Below are 18,391 nucleotides of genomic sequence, written 5' to 3' on the forward strand. Positions count from 1 at the left end.
GGACTGCGGTCGCAGTCGGTGCTCGACGGCGATCCCAACGGGTGGCGGGCAGGCAGGACTTGGACGCTGTTAGGGCTCAGGGGCCACGATCGCAGTCGGCACTTGATGGGGATCCGACACAGGAATTATGGTAGCACTTTAGATTGCGATCCAAGCACTGGCAAGGGATACCGATCATCGCGATCCGAGCGGTGGCAGATGTGCGAGGGATGAAACGCGGGAGGACCGACGATGGAGAATCGATGGAGATGGGGTCGGCGGAGATGGAGGAATGGGTGGGAGGGGGCGGCGATAGATAGATTAGGGCACGGGAGAATGGGGGTATTAATCGAACCTAACAATGCTTTTTAGCGTCGTTAAATAATGACGCGAACAAGCATCGGTATTTTCTTTATTTAACGACGTTTTTGCTAAAAGCGTCAGTGTTGAAAATGCTGAAATTTTACGACGCTTTTAAGCGTCGTTGAAAAATGACGCTTTTTAAAAGCGTCGGCAGGTCAGCGCAACCTGCAGACGCTTTCAAAAAGCATCGGCAAAAAATGGTCACTAACTCCCCCTTCTACTGTAGTGTGATAAAATTGATGACGGTCTTATGTCTATTTTACTAAGAAAGAAGATAAAACACATACATCAGGAGGATGGTATTTTCTTTTTTCTATACTAGATTATCGAATAGAGGTAATCTGAAATTATTATCACTTGACAAAAATATCACACTTATATTATATTATATTATATTATATATATTAACATATATTAAGATAGTATGACATGAGATTTATTAATAATTAATATATTTTTTTACTAATAAATATATTTATAAAATTTAATTAATATAGTCATTAATATATAAAAATATACTCAAATAAATTTAAAATGAGAAATATGTTTTCTAATATTTGTATAATTAATTTAAAATATTTATTAGCTCATATAAATATATTTTGATACTCGAAATGACCCAATTTCGACAACCTTCACGTAAGTAAGCCATAAATAGTCAACAAATATACCAAACAAAAAAATATTATTACCTAAATTGTTTATTTAAGGGCATTATAGGAAATTTGATAATATAGTAAGCTTTTTTTAATGATATTTTTCTACTAATGATAAATTTTATTTTCTCTTATAATTATTTTTTTAATAAATAATTTTTGAGAATTATCATATTATCTCATAATTTGATATATCCTGATCAAAAAAGAATCTCTAGAAAAATAGAAACATGTGGGTCGAATTTTAGCGGTTTGCATGATGGTGTCCTTTCCACCCAAACTATGTGAAGCAAACTAAGCAACCGCTCCGATAGATTGTTCCAACCTTCCCGTTCCTCGTCAAATACAAGGGCTTATACTTTTCCCGTCAAACTTAACCAGCATTCCTATCACAAAGACGCTACAACCGCGCATCATTACTCTTCCTGGAAAGGTAGTCAGAATTGATTTGAGACAAAATTTGCTGATGAAAGTCCATGCAGCAACTATCATCTGATACGAAGTTAGTTCCGGAGTTTTCTTTAGTTTTTTTGACAATTCTTTCTTTAGTTTTTTGACAATTCTCATGCACTTCCTAGGAAAATGCCTAATGCTATAATTAACTCAGCATCATGTGGGGTATGATGGCATGCTCACAGCATATAGCTAGGGTCAAACTTCTAACCTGTAACAACAAAAATATAATATTAAGCAAGGGCATGATGCATGATACAAACGAGTTGAATAGCACCACATGTTCAGGATGTTTCTGCGATCAAGACTGTGACTCATCAATTAACACGAAACTGTTTTTGACCAAGTTATCAGAACCATTTTTTTAACAAACAGAACCTCAAAGTCAACAGTATGAAACTATGAATATCTAAACGATCGGTTGATTACATGAAAAGCCAAGATTTATAATCAATTTGCTATGAAACATGGGAAAATTCACCTGAATTGTTGTTAGGAAAAGCCCTTTTCATTCCTCTCATAAAATTTAGACTTTATTCTGGTCTTCCTTGACACCTCTAAGAAGACTACATGAACAGAATCATGAGCCAGCAAAAAAAAAAAAAAAGAAAAAAAAAAAAAAAACGAACTCGCTACAAATTAAAATACAAACCATTGATCAAGCAATTGCTACTGTAATTGTCCAAGATGGCTCGATTTTGTTCCAAGCCAATATTGTGTTTTTTAATTATTCAGATAAAATATACGTGTGAAAGGAGCTGAGAGGTGGTCTAACGCAAATGCATAATGTACTCTGGTCATTGTCCAATCTAACATTGATAAAAAATATCTGATTGCAGTAGTAGGTCAAGAAAGGGTATGATCTTTCACACAATATTACTACCACAATCTATTAAATTAAAGGATACTTCTCTAGTTGTTTTGCCCATGGAAACCATATTTGCAAAATATAAAAAAGGCATCATATCTTCTAGCATTATTAGCATTCTTCTTTAACTAAATAGCCATAGTAGCACAATGCACCATGTGCAGGCTAGTCAGTAAATGGGGCAATATGTTGATTATTAGAAAGTCTGTGCATAATTAATAGGAACATGAGAAGACTCCACTTAAAGATGGGGCTGAGATTTACCTCCAAGGTTCAGGAAGAAAGGTAGTAAGGACCTTAGATAACGGGGATGGAAGTTGTAAGAAAGACTTCTAAAAACCTTGCATTAATGGAGAAGGTAACCCTTAATATAAAATTAAGTACAAAGCATTTCAGAATGTGAAAGGCAAGATCTTTATTTATATGACATGTATGCATAAAAATCTTCAAACAAAAGTCTTCACTAAGAACTTGGTTAAGTAACGAAATGAACCAATTGTTATTTTCTAAAATCAAAAAATGGAGCCAGTTGTCCCCTTGAATGTAATTAGCATAATGTGACAACACAGCTTGCATTAATGGAGAAGGTAACCCTTAATATAATTTAGTAGCAAAGCATTTGTAAAGCTGAGTCAGAATGTGAAAGGCAAGATCTTTATTTATATGACGTGTATGCATAAAAATCTTCAAACAAAAGTCTTCACTAAGAACTTGGTTAAGTAACAAAAGGAACTAATTGTTATTTTCTAGAATCAAAAAATGGGACCAGTTGTCCTCTTGAATATAATTAACATAATGTGACAGCATGGCTAACAGAATCCAAGCGTTCTCTCACCTTTTATGTGATGTTTTGGAATTGTTACAAAAGATTGATCATAAAATTTGAACTGGTTACTCTTAAAAGATACAAGTTGAACTTGCGCTTCATATTTTAGTATGCGGAAGTCCCTCCTTAAGGGGCAAAAGCTAAAGGTCACGGTTGAAAATCTTGAAGCTAGGAAGAGCAATGCAAAGGCCGAAGCTCTGTTTTCATATTGATGTCAAACCAAATTTTCTTTGCAGAAAAGCAAAAGCTGTGGGCCATCTTGAGTAAGTTGAGCGTAACAATTATCACTTCCTTGTCACAGCTTTTCCATTTGACATCTGTGGGCCATCCATTATGAAAGATCACGAATATCTAAATCGAAGTTTGAAGCATTGCCAACCCACTTCAATTGTAAGCCTAATCCATCTACAATGCTGTAGATCTCATCAGATTTTGGATGAGTGGTGTCTTCCACCAGAAATTTGTGCACTATACCCTCCAATTCTATCCAGCTATATGCAGCCAGCTTCTGGACATTTTTGCTCTTCATTAAATTCCTCACCCTTCTTGCTTCTTCCCATCTACCTGCATTAGCATATATACTGGAAAGAAGAACATAATTAGAAGAATTCTCTGGTTCCAACACTAGAAGCTTTTCAATTGAGAGCTCCGCAAGCCGAACATTTGAGTGAACTCTACAAGCACTCAGCAGTGTACCCCAGATGATAGCATTAGGCTCTACTTCCATCTCACAAATAAATTTATAAGCATCTTCCAACCTTCCAGATCTGCACAGGAGGTCAACTATACAAGCACAATGTTCAATTTTTGGCGCAATACTATGGATTGGTTTCATACCATGAAAAAACTTGAGTCCCTGATCAACTAGACCCACATGAGTACAAGCAGTCAGCAGTGCAACAAAAGTTATATCATTTGGCTTCAAATTCTCTTCCATCATCATTTGATAGAGCTCAATCGCATCTTTTGCAAACCCATTGAATGCCAGCCCTCCAATCATTGAATTCCAAGTAACAACATCCCTTTGATGCATCCTATTAAAAATCCAACGAGCTCTTTTTATATTCCCACACTTACTATACATGTCAACCAGTGCTGAACCCACATAAACACCCAATGCAAAACCTTGGCTCTCAACATAATTTCCAATACGCTCTCCAACTTCTACAGAGCCCGATTGGGCACATGCAGACAAGACACTTACAAGAGTAACTTCATTTGGCTTACAATTCTCTGCCTTCATCCTCTCGAAGAGCTCCAGAGCCTCATTCGATTTCCCATTTTGAGCATAACCAGCAATCATGGAGCTCCATGCAACAACATCTCTGCATTCCATCCGATCAAATTCTTGACGTGCCTCATCAACAGCTCCACACTTGACATACATTTCCAACACTGCAGTCTGTACAATCAAGTCCCTCCGCAAATCATTATTTTCAATTAATTTCTTGACCTTCAGTCCTGTTTCCAAGTCGCCCAGTTTCGCACATATGGACAAAACTGTCACAAGAGTGATCTCATTTGGCCGAACATTCTCAGTGTGCATGCGTTCAAACAATCTCAAAGCTTCAGCAAAATTGCCATGGTGTGCATAGCAAGTAATCATCGAATTCCATGATGATGATGTCCTCCGGGTCATCTCATCAAAAAGTCGTCTTGCTGCCAGAACATTGCCAGACTTTGAATACCCAGATATCAAACAATTGATAGGAACCGGATCCTTAACTGGGATCTCATCAAAGACCCTTGTAGCAGAATCCAGGTCACCATTTTTTGAGTAGAAATCTATCAAAGCAGTTCGAATAAACACATTGGAACTGAAGCCGTGAATCAAAATGTAACTGTGAACTTGTTTTCCTTCATTGCTTGCAGCTAACGCAGCACATGACTTGAGAACGGGTGGAATAGAGTGAAATAAGATCTGGGTCTTCTTATGGTGAACGGAGAAGAAGGTTTTGAGGACTTCTTTATGCATTGAGAGCTTGGAGTAGGTGGTTATGATGGAGTTACAGAGGTAGGAATCTGGTTGAGGAATTGCGTCGAACGTTCGTTGGGCATGGCCAACATTGGAACGCTTCAACAAAACGCCAAGGAAGAGAGGGGTGAGATCGGGGTGTGATTTGACGATGAGAGCATTAATTTGTTTGAGTTGCGAGGAGCGTAGAGGGGATTGGAGCAGTAAGATGAGACGCTGCTCCATGGAGCGAGCAATTAAGGTTCTTCACGTTCGTTACCTCTTCGGGCTCTGGAGGTGGTGACGAAGAATGAAGGGGCGCCGCCTCTTGGAGCTCCGAACTTGCGAAGAGCAGTGGTCACCATGGATTCGAGGAGGAAGAGCCATGGCGAAGCTTTACCGGCCACGGCTTCGAGGTGGCGCAACCATGGCGAAGGTTTACCGTTTCTCGTTCGAAACCCGGGAAAACATGATGAAATTTAGGAGGGCAAATTATTTGGAGGTCCCACTAATGGACTCAAAGTTACGTAAGATACCTTGAGAAAAAATTATACTTAGATGCCCAACTCTGTCTCTAATCATTCATAGGGTCCGGACTCTCGATCATTCAAGAAAATTACAACCAGATCCAAATAGAATTTATAAATAGTTCTATATGCCTGAGTCGCGGAATAGCAAATAATTGAGTCTCTATTTGGAATAAGTGAAAAGAGTAGTCCTTTTAATTAATTTTACACTCCAAAGCTCTACCTTCGCATGAAATCAGCAAACTGCAGTCTGTATCTGTGCCTACCGTCCAGTGAAAATTAGATTGGAGCCCATATCTAGACTATGAATTATTTATGGATTCTTGAGTTCAAGTATGTCATGAGACCGTAAAGATACTGTGATCATGTTAAAGTTGATCAAAGAAAGAAACTATAGGGGTGTTTGATTTTAGAAAGTAGAGATCTAGAATCGGAATCGGAATGGATGACTCTTGTTCCAACCATTTGATTGGGAGGAGTCACGTTCCGATTCTGATTCCAGGGTGGAATGGGAATGGCTCAATTTATATAAAACTCAATTCCTACTCTCCTCTATAAATTCAAATTTTCATTCCAATTTCGATTCCGATCACGAACCAAACGCTTCGAAGGATTTGATCATTCTGATTCCAATTCCAAACCATTCCGATTTCGATTCCCATTTCGATTACGAACCAAACACCCCATATAAGGGGGTGTTTGGTTCGCAACCGAAATTAGAATAAGAATGAGAATCGGAATGGTTTGGAATCGAAATCGGAATGATCAAATCTCTCGAAGCGTTTGGTTCGTGACCGGAATCAGAATCGGAATCGAAATTGGAATGAAAATTTGAATTTATAGAGGAGAGTAGGAATTGAGTTCTATATAGATTGAGCCATTCCCATTCCATCCTGGAATCGGAACGAGACTCCTGCCAACCAAACAGTTGGAATATGAGTTATCCATTCTGATTCCAATTTCAGACCCCCACTCCTTCCAACCAAATACCTCCTAAATTTATAGTTGTGAAGGAATTAGATTGATTAATTTATTTTTATTATATTGTCTATACCCAAGGCAGCCGATATGATATCCTAAATAATATATTATAACTAATTTGTGGAAAATCTCAATGTATTCTGTGAAATGCTTATTCAAAGCAAGGTTCAAATTTGATAATGAAAATTGAAAATTTGTCTAGAGTTCAATAATGGCCATCACATGGTGATTCTAGTATTGCGCTTGGTTGAACTCATTTATCAAGGTGGTAACTGAAAAGGGAAAACAAAATCCATAAAATGCATGAGTACAAGAAATTCGACTCAAATTAAAAAGCAGTAATAACCTTTGCCATCTCTCCTATGGTGAATAGCAGAAAAGCATCCACCTATTAGGCATATACCCTTGTTTTGCAAACGAGAAAAGAGATCCTGTAAGTTATTGGATTTATTCGCTGCATAGAATAAAAATTAAGAACTCGAGGTGATTGCATAAAGCTTTCCTAGCTTCCCTAGAAGTCATGAATGCTAAGTTAATACAAGCTAAGATTAAGCTAGGCCAAAAATAAATCAACAACATCCAAAATTTTTTTTGTGGTGAATAGTGCACCTTCAGAATTCAACCATTATGCGTTAACCACCATTAGGAAGCTTCCGATAGTAGCCTCCTATGTGTGAAGGTTTCAAGCTTTATTCTAAGGTGGAATCCGAGTACTAAGAAATAGGGCAATAACTCTATTCACCAGTAAATCATTTGATCGCCCCATAATTGATACCGAAAGACACCTAGATCACTATTGACACCAATTCCTGCTAATTATCTTTTTTTTTTTTTTTTAAATTTAGTCATATAGCTAGATCCGTTTGCGTTTTAGTTTTCAAGCTGATATATAATTACTTTGAAAATTCCAGGCTTAGATTTACTTTGTTGCATTGTTTGCTTTAGTCCTCCATCGGGTTATTCTTAAACTTGCACAAGGCCATCCAACCTATATTAATAATATTTTGAGATTATTTTCTATGCAAGTTCAACTATTATGCACTAACTACCATTAAGAACCTTCTAATAATAGCCACCTATGTTTAAAGGTTTCAAGCTTTATTCTAAGACGGAATCCGAGTATTAAGAAATAGACAGCAGCTCTATTCACCAGTAGATCATCTGATAGCACCATAACTGGCATCGAAAGACACCTAGGTCACCATTAACACCGATTCCTACTAATTACCTCTTTTTTTAAAATTTAGTCCTACAACTAGATCCATTTGCCTTTTAGTTTTCAAACTAATCTACAATTGTTTCAAATATTCTAGGCTTAGATTTACTTTGTTGCATTGTTTGCTTTAGTCTTTAGTCTTCCATCAGCTTATTCTAAAACTTGCGTCAGACCATCCAACCTATATTAATAATGTTTTGAGATCATATTCTATGCACTTCATAGAAAGAATTCTTGCACACCTCTTGTGAAAATGACGTTGAAAACATAGTAGTGAAATATAATATTAATATATGTTACATATGAATTCCTTAACTCCTAAGCATAACTCTACGCATCAAACTAACCACAATCAAATTGACTTCATTTGAATACTAACATACATGCATGTAGCAGGTAAAGATTAGTCAGCCACACAGATCAGTTTTTAAATAGTCATAGATAAGGAATGGTGGAACTGTCCTTGTCTAGACCTCAAACCATGAATATTGGTGTGCTCTTAGATTGTAGGTTCCATAAAAGAAGAAATATTGCTGCAACAACTAAATAATCCAACAATGTGCACTTGAAATTGTAAAAGATTTATTAGATGAATTATCAAGGGAACAAGTGTAATAATTGTTATGATTATCTTCATGGCTGTTTTCTTGTAACTCGCAACCTTTTATCAAAAAAAGAAAAAAGAAAAATGGCAAAAGAACAAGAAGTGCAAGTTTAACTCTTGTACAATCCCATTCATAGAAAATCTTTATATAGCTTGGCAACATGGCAGATTGCGATTGTATTGACCGAGAATTGTCGTCCTTAGACATGGTTTGATTTATATAGTACATAAATATAGTTCTTCAACCAGACTAATCTTCCAATGATGGTCTACATCTGCAATTTGAGATGTCACAGCTGCAGGAATAATGCTGTTGAAAAAACAAACTGAGACCAACTTAATATAAAGCAATGCTTTGAAAAGTTTTTAATAATATCGAAGTTTAATCCAAATCAGCGCAACTCTAACTCTACATGTGGATTTTTGATTGCAACTTGCTGTCAACGTTCTATATTCAACGGAATATAACTTCTGTGCAGCATCCTATTTACTTGCCCAGATGGCAATCGTATTCTTTAATGATTGGATGTCAATCGTTGTTGAAAGAGCCATAGATTTGAAGTTCACTTGCCCAACAATAACATCAACTACAACAAAACAAAAAGAAGAGAAAGAAAAAGAAAAAGAGTTCACTTGGAAATGCAAACGCGTGGATTGGTGATATTCCAGGCGCTTTCCGGGTCAGAAGAACAGCATGAGGTCAAGCGCGCGGTTACGACACGCAGGAAAAGTCATGGAAACCGTGGTTTTCTTCTGAATCTTATTTCCAGAAATGCCCTTGCATGCGTCGCTTAGCGTGACCATGATGCCCTCGCGACTAGACAAAATGACTCCCACGTAGTATATTTGGTTAATCACTCCAGTGACCAATGTACCATTTTGTCTTTACCACAACCATCTGCCCTCAAATTTTGGCATGTCCAGTCGATCTCCAAACGTAATTATAATTAATATATATTTATAAAAAAAAATTATGAATGATCAAATTTATGATTAATTATATCGAATCTATTTTATGAATGATTAAAATATTTTTATTAAATTTTTAAATATTTTATTTTTTATTTTTTATAAATATATTTATTTTAATTAATTAATTATATATAAAAATGTTTGCACAGCAAACATAAATTATGAGAATCGAAATGGATAACTTTTATTCCAACTATTTGGTTGGGAAGAGTTTTATTTCGATTTCAATTTTGAGATAAAATGGGAGTATCCCAATCTATCTAAAATTCTATCCTCACTTTTCTTTATGAATTCAAATTTTTATTTTGATTCTAATTTCGATCATGAACCAAATATTTTAGGAGATTTGATTCTGATTTTTATTACAATCTATTCCGATTCCGATTTTGATTTTGATCATCGCCATCATTATTATGATTTATAATAAATATTATTAAAAAAAATAATCTTGAAAAAATAAGTTACAAATTTTATTTAGCTAAATAGTAGTTTCTTGTAGCTATACGGTAATAAATAAAAATTCACAATCATGGCCGGGCAGCATTGACCAATAAAACTTTAAATCAGCCAAGCTACGCATAAGCACGTCAAGTTCAACTAGACAAACAAGTAGAGGTTCGAGTCTTCGTTCGAAATTTGGCATGTTTCGAGTGGCTGATAACCCAAGATCGAACTTTTCCACTGACGCCCAGCACTGGATCCCGTCCGTCCAAATATCCCGCCTAAATTATTCCGCGTATACTATGTGACCGTATATACCACCAATCACAGCCGCTCGTTCCTACGAGCTCGATTCATCAAACGCGGTGCAGGGAGTATTTTCAGCAACGCCCACCTCCCGCTTCCTATATGTAGCTCTCCCCCGGTCCCAAACCTCGCTCCAGTTCTATCAAGTTCTCATCGAAAGAACAACGAGGAGAGAAGTCCAAGAAAGTCATTGATGGAGTTGCGGAGCGGAGCTGGTCTCGTGGCGCAGCAGTACAGGGCGCTGCTGAAGAAGAACGCGATCTTGACGTGGAGGCACAAGCGATCGGCGTTCCTCCAGCTCTTCTCCTCGCTCTTCTTCATCTTTCTCATCTTCTGCATCGATCGCGCGATCCGGTCCCGGTTCTCGTCCAACACCGCCTACAAGAACGTCTACGATCCCGAGGCGATCGTCTCCCCTCCCATTCCGCCCTGTGAGGACAAGTTCTTCATCAAGAAGCCATGCTTCGACTTCGTCTGGAGCGGCAATTCCAGCGCCCGGATCGCTCGGATCGTCTCCGCTATCATGAGGAACAACCCCGGGCGGTCGATACCTTCCGACAAGGTTAGGGTTTCCTTGATCTTTTCTTTTTCTTATAAAAAAAATTTCTGCTGTTTTAGTGGGTAAAAAATGTGGGATTGATTGGGTCAACGATGATTTGGCATTCTTGATCTTCTTGATTGTTCATTTGATCGGTGGTCGCTGGACCATTAGCGAAATTCGAAGGGTTTCTTTTAACCCTACGAAATAAAACCGACGACCAAACAACGAGGAAACCTGCTATTTTTCTGGAAAGAAAATGTTCTTTTATTTACTCTAATCTTTGGAAAGAACCCTCTTCATGATCCATTTTTTTTCCTTTGGTTTGTGCGTTGGGTGTTTGTTTGTTGAACCTAACATAAGAAATTAGAACAGAACTCAAAGAGGACATACGAGTTCTCTTAAACAATAATTTCTGTTGTCGGTATCAAATTTTCTTAGTAAAGTCTTTATAACTCAATAAATTCTTAAGAATCAGTTTATAGCTACTACCTCAGTTTCAGTTCCTTGTTATCTTGATTCTTGATGGCATGTGTGATTGTGTATTTATATTGCTTGCTTGTTGCATGAAAGAATTAAAACAGAGGATAAAGTTGATTAATTCAAGAGCCATCGATTGTTTAACCATAGAAGTCGTTTGGATTGTTTAACCGGAAAGTTTGCCGGCAATTGCTATCATATGTTTTCTTTAACATTTAGCTCGTGAATTCTTAAATTTATAGAGTACAAATGCATGTATTTTGATTAAGAAAATCAGTTAGTTCATCCCTCATCTTCAAATTACTTCAAACTATTGTGAACCATATTTTTCCGATATTCTGATTTCATGTCATGAAGCATATCCTTGATCATGAGGAACACCTTTGACTACATTTATACGAGGGAATTTGCTTGTGTGTATTGCAGGTTAAATCTTTCAGTACTCCTGAGGAAGTTGATGCATGGCTCTTTAGTGACCCTATGCATTGCCCTGGTGCTTTGCATTTTGTGGAAACAAATGCAACTGTGATAAGCTATGGTATTCAGACTAACTCCACTCCTGTAGCTAAAAGGGGAAACTATGAGGACCCCACTTTCAAATTCCAAATTCCACTTCAAGTTGCTGCCGAGCGTGAAATTGCAAGATCTCTGATCGGAGGTACTGCAAGCTTTCATCTTCATTGTTTATCTTCAGATAATATAAATTTCTGGTAGCTGGCACAATATGTTTGTTGATGTTAGACTTCAGAAGCGAATTTTTTTTTGGTTATCATATTCTTTTTGGGGGGATTTTATTTTTTGATGTGTATTATTACTCATTTAGGTTTTCTGCATGCACAGATCCAAACTTTAGCTGGGAAGTGGGATTTAAAGAATTTGCTCACCCCGCTACGGAAACTTTCTCTGCGGTTGGGACGGCAGGACCAACCTTTTTCCTTGCCATTGCAATGTTTGGTTTCGTGTTTCAGATTAGTTCCTTGGTTGCAGAAAAAGAACTTAGACTTCGTCAGGTTATAATTTTCGGCAGCTTTGACTTCTGAATTTCATTCTCTTACATTTTCCTCTTCAAATCTTGATATGCTGATGATATGCAATGTGGCGGACATATGCAGGCGATGTCTATAATGGGCCTTTATGAATCTGCTTATTGGCTATCTTGGCTTACATGGGAGGCTTTTCTAACACTCCTTGCAGCACTTTTCACAGTACTTTTTGGGATGATGTTTCAGTTTGATTTTTTCTTGAATAACAGTTTTGCTGTTCTATTCGTCATGTTCTTCCTTTTCCAACTTAATATGGTAACTTACTTGTACACTAACATTTTGTGCATACTCTCTTTGTTTATTGGAGTGAATTTTGATTTCAAATAGCCTTGTATTGACTCTGTGTTTTCTCTTCCTGACTTCCTTTTGCTATATTTACCGCACAGAATTTTTCTCTGTCTTACATTGACAATCTTTTGCAGGTCGCCTTTGCTTTCATGATATCAACCTTCATCAGCAAGTCATCAGCAGCCACCACTGTTGGATTTTCGATATTCATAGTTGGCTTCTTGACTCAGGTAACGTTCTCTTAAGTAATGACCTTGAACTTAGAAATGAAAGTTCATCTGCACTGTAAGGTGGCTTTGCCTTCTTTTCCTTCAAAAAAAAAAAAAAGTACATGTGCACTGATAAAAGAAACTTTTGTCATGTCAGCTTGTTACAACATTTGGGTTTCCATATACGGACTCCTTCTCAAAAACATACCGAGTGATATGGTCTTTGTTTCCCCCCAACCTTCTTGCAAAAGCTCTTGATTTGCTAGGCAATGCAACCGCCACTTCTCAAGACAAAGGAATTAGCTGGAAGGGACGTGGAGAATGTACTGCACATGAACCTGACTGCGTGATAAATATCGTATGTTCAAATTTTGGTCCATGCAAATAATTTACATCTTTAGAAACTCTTTCTTTGTTCATATCTAACACCAACAGCATCTCTTTAACAGCAAGATATCTATGAATGGCTCATATCCACATTCTTTTTGTGGTTTGTTCTGGCAATTTATTTGGACAATATAATTCCAAATTCAAATGGTGTGAGAAAATCAATATTATATTTTTTGAATCCTTCATACTGGACTGGAAAAGGTGGAAACAAGGTGGAAGGTTAGCGAGCATCACTAGATTTTGAACTTCTAATATAATTTCAGTACCGTGAATTTTGTGTGCTACCCCTAATACACAATATTTCAGAAGGTGGCATCTGCAGCTGCACTGGTTCAATTCCACCTTTGGATGATGCTGCTCTGAATGATGAGGATGTTCTTGCAGAGGAAACTACAGTGAAACAGCAAGTGGCTAATGATGAAATTGATTCTAGTGTTGCAGTTCAAATACGTGGCCTTAGAAAAACTTACCCTGGCACCACAAACATTGGTTGCTGCAAATGCCGAAAAACTCCACCTTATCATGCTGTTAAGGTACTTATGAACTATTACATTTTTAGACTTGGAGTATCCACTTTTTTTTTTTTGGAAAAAAACAAAGAGAGTATGATATTTTCAGGGCATTTGGTTAAACCTTGCAAAAGATCAGCTATTTTGCCTTCTTGGTCCCAATGGAGCTGGGAAAACTACTGTGATTAGTTGTCTGACTGGCATTACACCAATTACTGGAGGAGATGGTAAAAATCTTTTGTTCTGGATTCATAGTTTTGCACATCATAATTTGATGAAGAAACAGAGAAAGGCCATGACAATTTAATCATTGCAAATTCTTACAGCATTGATTTATGGCTATTCTGTTCGAAGTTCTGTGGGTATGTCAAACATTCGAAGGCTGATAGGGGTTTGTCCCCAGGTATGTTTTAATATCTTCCAGCAAATAGCTTGTTCTAATTCTTCGAGCCACAGTTCATGCATCAGAGCACAGAAGAGTGGTCAGCAATTAATTTATGTGTTGTTTGCATGTTTTAGTTTGATATTTTGTGGGATGAATTATCAGCTGAAGAGCACCTGCATCTGTTTGCTAGTATTAAGGGTTTGCACCCTTCTACAATCAAATCGGTAGGCGCTTAATTCCTGCAAACATTTTCTTTTTAATTTTGTCTCAACCATTTCCATAGCTTGAAGCATGGACTTGGACAACTTTCCATGAAGTAATTTCACACCAAACGGTTTAGATTGATAAGCTGTTCTTCCCATCAGTCAATCCTTCTAACCCCTATGTGATGGGCTGATTTTACCCATTTCATTCTTATTGATGTTCATCTTCTTCCTTGTCATTTATCAAAATGGTGCTTCATTGGCAATGCAGGTAACTGAAAAGTCATTAGCTGAAGTAAAACTTACCAATGCAGCTAAAGTTAGAGCTGGGAGTTATAGTGGAGGGATGAAGCGCCGCCTCAGCGTTGCAATAGCCCTTATTGGGGATCCAAAATTGGTTTTCTTGGATGAACCGGTATGGAGATATTGAAGCTTCTGCTCTCTTTCAATAAATTCTTTGACAAATGCAAGCTTTTCTTGATGGTCATGAATCTGTATCCTTCTGCTTGGCTTAGTTTAGGCATTTACTAACACTCACATGATTGATACACATAGGAATCATTGGGTTACGTGATCTTGAAGAGTCCAAGTTATAAAAAATGACCTCCCGGGTCTTCTAAACTAAAATTTGAAATCTGATTCCTATGGATATTCTTTTGCTATCTCTCCAAGTATATCAAGAAAAAATTTACCAGCAAACATAAAGCTTATCTCGGAAACACTAGAAAAGTATTAAAGAATTCAGTAATGTTGATTTAGCATCCACATGATTTCAAGTTTTGGTAGGTTAATATTCTATAAATCTTCTAAGATTTAAAGTCTATATTTTTCAAATCCTACCTTTTGGAGTTTGAAGAATCCAAACAATGTACCAGTCTAAGACAGCTCTTATATGGCTTTACTTGTTTCCAGGTGATGTAGTGATGAATGATCTGATGGAGCACTGGGGCTAAAATAAGTAATTGATCATGCTTTCTTATTTCCCAGTAGTTTGTCAAGATCCTTCCACCAAATTTCTTTCTTTAAAGTCAGAAGCTGCAAAGACTATAAGTTAATGTAGTGTCAGTTATATTCATATGATAAATAACCTAGGGTGAACGTACAGATGGCTCACATAGTTGAATATCAAGACATTGATAACATCCTCTTCAATCTCCCCTTTGTTATAAATAATTGGTCCTACATATCTAAATTCTTGTAAACTTCATTCTTAATTTTCACTCCATCTGTGTTTCTTGTTTTACTAAAACTACATTGCATGCATTAGATCAAGATGGAATACATGGAATGTAGTTCTCATAAAATTAAAAATAGAGATAATGGTGGAGTAAAAATTGAGGATCATTAGGTTTCTAAAAGTGATCATTTTTGGTAATTACGATACATGTTCATTGGATGTGACTATAGCTTTGCGCAAACCCTTAGACTACCACAATCCTCCTCCTTTATACAGGCTTGAGGCCGGCTATGTACAAAGTATTATACATAGGTGGAGTTATCTTTTAGATCTACATGAAAGGATAAAAATAAGGTCACCTATGTGGCAGTTTCTAATGATAATAGTGTCATTTTTTTTTTAATAGAGAAAAGTGGTGCTTGCCCATTCTAGCTCATTATTAGAGGGAAGATTGAATGTGTATAGTCCGTGAACTGTTTGTTAAGCAGAGTTCCAACAGGACTTGAATTTTTTTGTGGGACTTAGTCACTGCAAGTTACTTGTTAGTAGCTCCATAAAGTAAAGATGTTATTAACTATTCTTGCAAGAAATTCATAAGTCATATGAATGATGTGCTTTTCTTTTACATCTTAAGCCCATTTTTTTTAATTACGTTATATGTGACACAGACCACTGGCATGGATCCTATTACTCGCAGACATGTATGGGACATAATAGAGGATGCTAAAAGAGGACGATCTATTATTTTGACAACTCATTCTATGGAGGAAGCAGACATTTTAAGTGATCGCATAGCCATAATGGCCAAGGGAAAATTGCACTGTATAGGAACTTCGATACGGCTGAAATCTAGATTTGGAACTGGTTACATCACTAATGTAAGCTTCCTTGGAAACACCTCAGGACAAACTCCAAATACTCATAGTAATGAAGCTACAAGTGAACTTCATCTCAAGCTCGTCATGCAGTTTTTCAAAGAAGTAGGTCAATTAAACAGCAAACTAAAATATTTGAAGCTTTTCTTTGCTACAAACTTTGCTCTGACATAAAAACGAAATCAACAGCATCTGAACTTGAATCCGAAAGAGGAGAGCAAGACATTTTTGACTTTTGTAATCCCTCATGAAAAAGAGGGGCTTCTGACGGTAATTTCTTGCTCTTTTGATGTGAATATCTCTGCATGCTTGAAAGTATGTTGTGTTTGTAACCGTTTTGCTCTCTGATTGTGTGATAACAGAGTTTTTTCTCAGAGCTCCAAGATAGGGAAAAAGAATTTGGGATTTCTGACATACAACTTGGTCTTACAACACTTGAAGAGGTGTTTTTAAATATCGCCAAACAAGCAGAACTGGACAGTTCTGCTGAAGGAAACCTGGTGACTCTGAACTTGTCATCTGGAACATCAATTCAGGTTAGGCTGATTATCATTTTTGGGTTTTATCTGATGATCCACAGCCCGGCAACTTTTTCTTTTTTTAAATGAGGCACATTGTATTAAGTTGCTTAGCTGCCATTTGCATACTTGATATTTGGTTTATATATATATATATATATTTTTTGAATGTTTGGTTGAGATGAGGTTTTTTATTTTCATTGTTATTTGATTCTGGAGATAGGTTAATTATTTATCATTTTGACTTTCATCTGTCACTGTACGGTTGGTTTTTTGCACAATTTTGGAACATATTTTTTTAAAGAAAAATTCTTAACTTTTTTCATATGATATCATGATTGGGCTACGTGTCTCTATATTTTGTCATTTTTGTGAAATAACTCAAAAATTTTAGGCAATAAAGAGTACCGGTATGATAATTATGAAGATGAGAAAAAGATTTAGGTGATGTTGATAAACTCCAAATATGGGCTAAAAAATTAGTATATTAGAAAGTTTGAAGTTGCAAGTTGCACAATAGAGATTAAAGAACGTAATTGATGTACAATCAATAAAGTTGATAGGGCTCTTACATTTGTGGAAAAGCTATAGGAAATTGATGAAATTGCAGTAAAAAGTGATGCAGGCCTTACGGTATGTGTAGCCTGATTCAAAGTCGTAGAAGAGGCTTGTTGTGTATGGCCATAGATCTACATCACTCAGTTGATTAATATCAGATTATCAATATTTTAAAATACAATTTTGCATTATAATGCTCATTGCTGGTAATCATGCAGATTCCAAAAGGAGCCAGGTTTGTTGGAATTCCAGGGACAGAATCATCAGAAAATCCAGGTGGTCTTATGGTTGAAGTATATTGGGAACAGGATGATTCTGGAAACCTCTGCATTTCTGGCCATTCATCTGAGACTCCCATACCTCCAAACATTCAACTTACAGCAAATCCTGCCCTTTCACGCAGATCTTTCCGTCGCGAGTCTGCACCTATAGTTGGATACGTTATTGACCCCGATCAAGTTTTAAATGGCCAGTAAATATATCGTATCTGTGGGTGTAAGAGGGTGCTGACGAGCTTGTACTACTGAACTTAGCAAAGCTGGGTGAGTCGGTTATCCTAGTGAGTATGCAGGTAATGCATTTGCTAGTGTTTTGTACATACTCCAAGAATTCTGCTTTACATATTTATTATAAAATGATAAGATGGTTCAGGTCATTTTCACAGCCTTGATATTTATTATTTAAGAAACATATTTAGGTAGAAATTGGAAGGAGTATAATCTGCTAGTATGAGGTGCATGGTATGCATGTATTTTTCTTTTTTAAGATAAAAGGGGAGACCAAATTCAGAAGAAGAAAGAAAATAACTGTGCGCTGGACTTCTTTACCTCTTTTAAATACTTCATACTAGGGTTGTATGAAGTAACTGCTTTATCAAAAAAAAAAAAAATCTATAATAACTTTATTATCTAGAACTTCATTTCTGAAGTACAATTTCATATATCTAACTTTATTAGTTTCCATCACATATGCTCGAGTCTGCACATGTAGAGGTGAGATGCAAAGGATTGTTATCCCATGATCAAGCAAAATCATAAATACATAAAGGCGACAGTGCTACCTCACACTTTCA

The 18,391-nt window shown here is 36.7% G+C and overlaps 2 protein-coding genes across 3 annotated transcripts; one reads left to right on the forward strand and one right to left on the reverse strand.

Annotated features, from left to right (window-relative positions):
- Positions 1-2,959: 2,959 nt before the first annotated feature.
- LOC105038698 (pentatricopeptide repeat-containing protein At1g08070, chloroplastic-like) lies at positions 2,960-5,676 on the reverse strand. Its single transcript, XM_010914576.4, has one exon. It carries the CDS (start codon positions 5,343-5,345, stop codon positions 3,477-3,479), a length of 1,869 nt encoding a protein of 622 aa, XP_010912878.1. The 5' UTR covers positions 5,346-5,676; the 3' UTR covers positions 2,960-3,476.
- Positions 5,677-10,253: 4,577 nt separating this feature from the next.
- Positions 10,254-17,974, forward strand: LOC105052161 (ABC transporter A family member 2). 2 transcript variants are annotated; one of them, XM_010932919.4, is made up of 16 exons: positions 10,254-10,708; positions 11,591-11,822; positions 12,005-12,174; positions 12,277-12,462; positions 12,630-12,725; positions 12,862-13,062; positions 13,154-13,313; positions 13,401-13,627; positions 13,713-13,830; positions 13,930-14,006; positions 14,123-14,212; positions 14,463-14,606; positions 16,037-16,348; positions 16,433-16,513; positions 16,606-16,779; positions 17,538-17,974. In XM_010932919.4, the coding sequence occupies exons 1-16, from the start codon at positions 10,340-10,342 to the stop codon at positions 17,793-17,795; spliced, it is 2,895 nt and encodes a 964-aa protein (XP_010931221.1). In that variant the 5' UTR covers positions 10,254-10,339; the 3' UTR covers positions 17,796-17,974. The 2 variants fall into 2 exon arrangements, with proteins under 2 accessions (XP_010931221.1, XP_010931289.1); XM_010932987.4 differs by having other exon boundaries at positions 13,404-13,627.
- The last annotated feature ends 417 nt before the right edge of the window (positions 17,975-18,391 follow it).

This window comes from Elaeis guineensis, chromosome 2, assembly GCF_000442705.2.
Source record: "Elaeis guineensis isolate ETL-2024a chromosome 2, EG11, whole genome shotgun sequence".
In the NCBI taxonomy this organism is placed as follows: domain Eukaryota; kingdom Viridiplantae; phylum Streptophyta; class Magnoliopsida; order Arecales; family Arecaceae; genus Elaeis; species Elaeis guineensis.

Bases quoted from the DNA above. Each gene is read 5' to 3' on its own strand.
- LOC105038698 (XM_010914576.4), bottom strand. From the start codon at position 5,345: ATGGAGCAGCGTCTCATCTTACTGCTCCAATCCCCTCTACGCTCCTCG.
- LOC105052161 (XM_010932919.4), top strand. From the start codon at position 10,340: ATGGAGTTGCGGAGCGGAGCTGGTCTCGTGGCGCAGCAGTACAGGGCG. The intron at 11,823-12,004 runs GTACTGCAAGCT...CTGCATGCACAG, and splicing joins TGCAAGATCTCTGATCGGAG to ATCCAAACTTTAGCTGGGAA. The intron at 16,514-16,605 runs GTAATTTCTTGC...GTGTGATAACAG, and splicing joins AAAAAGAGGGGCTTCTGACG to AGTTTTTTCTCAGAGCTCCA.